At 40.0% G+C, this 5921-nt stretch overlaps 2 protein-coding genes across 2 annotated transcripts; both read right to left on the reverse strand.

Moving 5' to 3' along the window:
- Nucleotides 1-3002, reverse strand: LOC137248471 (ATP-binding cassette sub-family F member 1). The gene is made up of 2 exons (XM_067779398.1): nt 1798-3002; nt 1-1727 (listed from the first exon to the last, which is right to left on the reverse strand). The coding sequence occupies exons 1-2, from the start codon at nt 2876-2878 to the stop codon at nt 109-111; spliced, it is 2700 nt and encodes an 899-aa protein (XP_067635499.1). The 5' UTR covers nt 2879-3002; the 3' UTR covers nt 1-108.
- Nucleotides 3003-4008: 1006 nt separating this feature from the next.
- wds (WD repeat-containing protein wds) lies at nt 4009-5921 on the reverse strand. The gene is made up of 2 exons (XM_067779399.1): nt 4415-5921; nt 4009-4350 (listed from the first exon to the last, which is right to left on the reverse strand). The coding sequence occupies exons 1-2, from the start codon at nt 5279-5281 to the stop codon at nt 4162-4164; spliced, it is 1056 nt and encodes a 351-aa protein (XP_067635500.1). The 5' UTR covers nt 5282-5921; the 3' UTR covers nt 4009-4161.

Raw genomic sequence — 5921 nt, forward strand, 5'->3', positions numbered from 1 at the left:
TTTCGTTTCCACCTTAACAGTTTATTTGTTTAAATAATTTCGATTTCAAACTGATATTCACATAGACATAAAAAAAAGTTATAATTTATCTAAATGTGTAATTATTGTTTATTGTAGAACGGCAGCATTGGCCACCACACTAGGATTATTGACCACTTCACCCAGCGCATCCAGCACCTCCTTACGATAGTCGTCGAAATCGCCTTCGATTTCATTGATTGTCTGATCTTCAATGACATACAAGGTACAGCTGGTTTCTCGTATCAAACGTTCGTCGTGAGACACAATTATTACTCCACCCTCATATTCGTTAATGGCCTCTGCTAATGCATCAATAGATTCAATATCCAAATTGTTTGTAGGTTCATCAAGAATCAGGACATCGGGTGCACTTAAACAAAGTTCGGCGAGAGCGACACGTGCTTTTTGACCACCAGAGAGATCCTTCATTTTGATGGTATGCGCGTGAGATACCAAACCAAAGGATCCTAGCGCTTTGCGAGCCTTTTCATGTTGTAGGTTGAAGAGTCGTTGTAAATATTCCGCTGCAGATTCTTCAGCGGTCAAATGTTCACCAGAATGCTGATCAAAACGCCCGACACGCAGACGATGATTTTTTCTTTGTTCGCCCTTCTGTGGTTGAAGTTCGCCTAATAATAATTTCAGGAACGTAGATTTGCCAACACCATTCGGTCCCACGATAGCAACACGACTTGTCAAATCAATACCAAAATCAGTATTGATGAACAATGGTTTCTGGCCCTCATATGCAAACGTAACATTATGTATACCCAAAATGGGTGGTTGCAGCTGCGATGGTTCGGGGAAGCGAAACTTGACAATGTATTCTTTCGGACGCGCAAGCAGCTCCTGTGGACCATCATCATCCTCCTGCTTCTGTTGCTTCGACTTATTCTTTTCTTGCTTGCGGGTGAGTACCTCCTTTTGTTTTTTCTCCGCTGCTTTTTTCGATTGGCCATGCGCTTTAAGTTCCCTTATACGTTTCTCTTGTTTCTCATATTCCTTAATCATTTCACGACGCTTCTGCACATACATCTTTTTAAACATGGAGTAATTACCCTTGTAGTAATGCAATTTCTTTTGATCGAGATGTATTATTTCGTTGCAGACATTATCTAAGAAACTCTGGTCGTGTGAAACAATCAGCAACGTCTTTTTCCAGCCCTGCAAATAATTGTCCAACCAAATTACTGCGTTCAAATCCAAATGATTTGTAGGCTCATCAAGCATAAGCAGCGTGGGTTCCAAATAAAGTGCACGTGCCAACGAAACGCGCATACGCCAGCCACCAGAAAATTTGTTCGTCGGACGATTTTGCATTTCTTCATTGAATCCAAGACCAGCCAAGATCCGACGTGCACGCGCTTCAGCTGAATATGCGCCAATGGCTTTTAACTCGGCAAACGTATCATTCAATTCTTCTTGCACACTCAAATCACCAGCTGCAAATTTGTCTTCTAGTTCCTTGCTTTTGGTCAAAAGTTTGTTACGTTTTTCATCCGCTTCTAGAATTGTATCTATGGCAGTTTTGTCTGTGGCGATGACTTCCTGCTCGCAGAGTAGCACATCAATATTTGGTGGTATAGCGAAGGCACGTGTAGCTATGTGACGAAGTAATGTGGTTTTACCGTGTCCGTTGGGACCAACCAAACCATACCGACGTCCGTGAGCAATCAGCAGATTTGCGTTTACAAACAAATCATTACCTAGATACAGGAAGATATATGAGTAAGCAATTGAAATGAGGCTGTAGATGAGTACTTATTTTAAGCTTACCTTTAGCTGAGATGGTAAAGTTTTCAATTTTTATGTCGACAGCGTGTTCCAACTGCGCTTGCTGGCCAGCTGTACGTTGTACTTGCGACATTGTGAAATTGCTATCAAGGTCTGAGTGTCCGGTGCCGCCCTTTTTTGTCATAAATTCCATTTGTTTTTCGTACTCTTGCTGCTTTTTCTGCTTCTTTTTTTCCTTGTGAGTTAACTTCTTTTCCTTCGACGCCGCATCTATGCTACTTTCCTTCTCCGTCTCTTTGTTGGTATCCACTTTTGTGGTTTGATCCTGTGCTGATTCCGGTTCTTCTTTCCCGGCCACAATATTTTTAATTTGCAATTCTTCAATTTGCTTTATAACTTGCTCTGGCGTAACAGAAGTCACAACTACCTTATCTATCTTTTCTGGTATGCTCTGCTCTATTTTAGATTCTTCCGCTGGTGTATCCACGGTTTCTTCCTCTTCCAGTGGCTCCACCTCCGCGTTGTCATCATCATTGTCATCATCACTGAAATCAAATTTTTTGACCTTTTGATGTTTCTTTGCAGATTTTTTAGATACTGGCTTCGCTATAGCAACTGCTACGTCATCATCATCAATGTCCTCGTCTTCCTCAAATTCAGGCAATTTTGGTTTTATATTACTTTTATCATCGTCATCGCTGAAATCATCTTTCTTTTTGTTCTTCTTGTTCTTTTTAATTTGTTTTTTTGCGACAGGTGCTGGTTGTGGCACATTCTCATCGTCTTCATCACTATGTTGTAGTTTTCCACCACCCTTCTTGCCTTCTGCTTGTACGATGGCTACTGGTTCATCATCATTATCACTCCAGTCGTCTTTCCGCTTACCTTTTTTACCCTTCTTCCCTTTTGGTGGTGCCTTGCTGCCTGATTTAACACTCTCCAAGTCATCGTCAGCATTGTTGGTCGCTTTGCTGCTCACAACCGACTCTTCATCACTGGAGTCTCCACCACGTTTACCTTTCTTTCCTTTTTTATTTGCCTTTTTGTTTGCTGCTGGCTTCACCTCTACGTCCCCGTCTTCATCGAAACGATCGTTCTTCTTTTTACCCTTAGCCTTGGACATATTTTTTTTTTGCAAATGTGTGCGACTTATTAGAAAATTGTATTTACAAAAATTAACTTCATTCGGATTTTGGAAACCGCAGACGACAGATGGTGCACTTTGCTTCACGTGGATAAAAAATGAGTGCTGCCAGAGTGGCGAAAATGTTTTTTTATACAGGGATTTGACATTTCGACAAACGTCAATTTTGAATGTTTAGCTGGAACAGTGTCCAGTCCAGGCATGCTTAACCAACGAAACGATATCATTTCGTTACGATAATCAACGTTAATAAACGAAACGAAGTCATTTCGTTTCGTTTATTAACGTTAAGATCGTCAAATTAACGAAATGATTTCGTTTCGTTTTCTGCCATATCAAAACGAAATCAAATCGTTTATGTTGATTATTAATTTCAAACTATGCTGGCAAAGCTGATTGATGGCGGAGTCATTAAAGGTGAAAGCATTAGCCAAGCTGATTGCAACTTTTCTCATGAATTTTGACAGTACAAACATTTCTCAGAGTATTTTTGACATTACCACCATCGAATTACACAAACAAATTACATAGAGTTTGTGTGTGTATGTGCGCTCGTTGTTGCCACCTTACGGCTTCACCATGGGTATAGCATTGCCAGCACAATTCAAACATAAAGTATCACGTTTTTGTTAACGTTTTTAACGTTAACGAAAGCTTTTCGTTTCGGTTAAAAACGAGATACAATTTATCTTGATAATTTCTTTATCGATAATATTTCGAAGTGTTTCAACGGAAACGGTGGAAATTTTTTGATAAACGATTAGCTTAACGTTAAGGTGCATCCCTGGTCCAGTCGGATCCTGGTAAGGCTGCGTTGTATTATCAATAAGGACACTCCTCGATAATCCTTCATCGGCAATAGAACCTTTCCGATCCAGAAAAGTGACACAATGCTCTTTCGGAGAAGCGAACCATTCGACTCCACCGAACATGGGTGAGATTATTTAGTGGGGGCTGATTCGCAACAAAATATTGCATACTTTTAAGGGCTCACAACATTCCCTTAAACATTTTTGCTGACAGCTCAAATTGGAAGTCCAATGTTGTTAAATCAAAAATTTATAGGAAATCATTTAAAAAAAAATTCCACAAGGATATTGGGGAACAAATTTATGTAAATGAGATTTTCGTTTAGTAATGTAATGTGTTATTCCAATACAGTTCGTGATATAAGATATTAAAATGGATTACTTAAGCTATTTTTATAAGTATACGTAGAACTATTTGTATCTAGTCAGACATCTGAGTGGATGAGTCCATGTTTATGTATCACTCTTCCACAATTTGATCGTCTTGTCATTTTCCAATGCTGCAGAAGCAATAATATTCTCAGTTGGATGACAGGCTGTACATAGCACAGTGTCGGTATGGCCCTGCAGCTTTTGCACCACTTCTTTACTTTGCAAATTCCAAATGTAGACCATATTGTCCTCACTGCCCGACACTATCCACTGTAAAAGAACAAGTATTTCATGTAGTACACAAAATATATTTAATGTGAGTGATTTCACTTACCTTGCCACCAGTAACAGAGAAGTTGGCGAATATGCAGTATTTCTCATTTTTATGTCCCGTATATGTTTTTAGACATTTTCCCTTTGAGTAATCCCATAACTTTAATGTATTGTCTAAAGTTGCGGCTAGTATATATTTTCCATTTGGCGAGAATTTGACAAAGCTCACAGGCGGATTATCGTCATCAATCAGTGTTTTCAAGCATTGTCCGCTGGCTGTATCCCAAATGCGACAAAGTCCGTCATAACTGGAACTCACAATCAATGAACCATCACGATTGAAGTGAACGGCTGACACAGGGTCAGAATGTGCTGGCAGAGTTTTTAAACACTTGCCAGTGCGCACATCCCAAATACGCACACTCTCGTCAAAACTGCCAGACACAATCAAATTCGATTGTGGATTAAAGTTGCAACAGAAGACATAATTGCTGTGTCCTTTTAGAGTTTTCAAACACTTTCCCGAACTCAGTTCCCATACTTTAAGCGTTTTATCGTCACTGGCGCTTACCAAAAGACGTGAATCAGATGACCAGGCAACATCGCTTATGCCAAGCTTATGACCAGATATAGTTTTCTCAAATTTGCCATCATATGCGCCCCAAATTTTGATTAATTTATCAGCTGAAGAGCTAGCCAACCACTCACCGTTTGGGCTGAATTTAACCGCAGATACAGCTTTGGTATGGCCGGCCAGTGTAAACTTCAATGCATAGTTGGGTTTGACGGACATTGAACTCTTGTTTGATGGAGCATTAGATGGTGCGGATGATGAAGATTGCAGCGTGTTAGGGCCTGTCGGGGCAGTTGGCATTGGTTGTGGCGCATGTACGCCCGGATGACCATGCACAGCACCGATTGGTACCATCCTGTGGACAAAGGGCAATGGTGCGTGACACGAATTCAGTGCTGCGGCTTGAAATTACTTTGGTGATTATAATTGCTGATGATGCCTCTACGCGACACGTTGTTGTTGCAATAGCCGCCTGAGCTGAAGCAGTCAATTGGGACTTTATTAATTGTTCGTTTTACTGACACACTGTTGAGTATATTGCGCTCCAGGAACTTTAACAAAAATAGGCTTAATGAGCTAGCAATTTTTGTGTTATTTACCAATTAAAGATTGTCTTGGTTCAAGTTATTTTTTCAATGTTTTTCCCAAGTTCTTGGCGTGCAGTTGCTGTTGGCTCGTGTTTTGCTTGATTGTTCTCACTGTTGCCACAACGTTAATTAAAAAGTTACCATGGCGAAAAAAAATCACTAAAAATTAGCAAAATGTCCAAAACGCAGTTTTGTCAAAAACCAGAAACAACAATACATATAAATGTAATTAAATGCATTCAATACAGAAGCCCAGTCGTTCACACTGCTACAACAACCAGTTTTTCACTGCGTGTTAAGTTACCTACATGTTTGTAGTCCTACTTTGGTCGCGTTAACTGAGACAACATACAAAATTAATGTAAACAGCTCGAGTTTTAAGGTCAAATTTCCTGCACAGCAAAATC

The sequence above is a fragment of the Eurosta solidaginis genome, chromosome 4, assembly GCF_040869045.1.
Source record: "Eurosta solidaginis isolate ZX-2024a chromosome 4, ASM4086904v1, whole genome shotgun sequence".
NCBI classification, from domain to species: domain Eukaryota; kingdom Metazoa; phylum Arthropoda; class Insecta; order Diptera; family Tephritidae; genus Eurosta; species Eurosta solidaginis.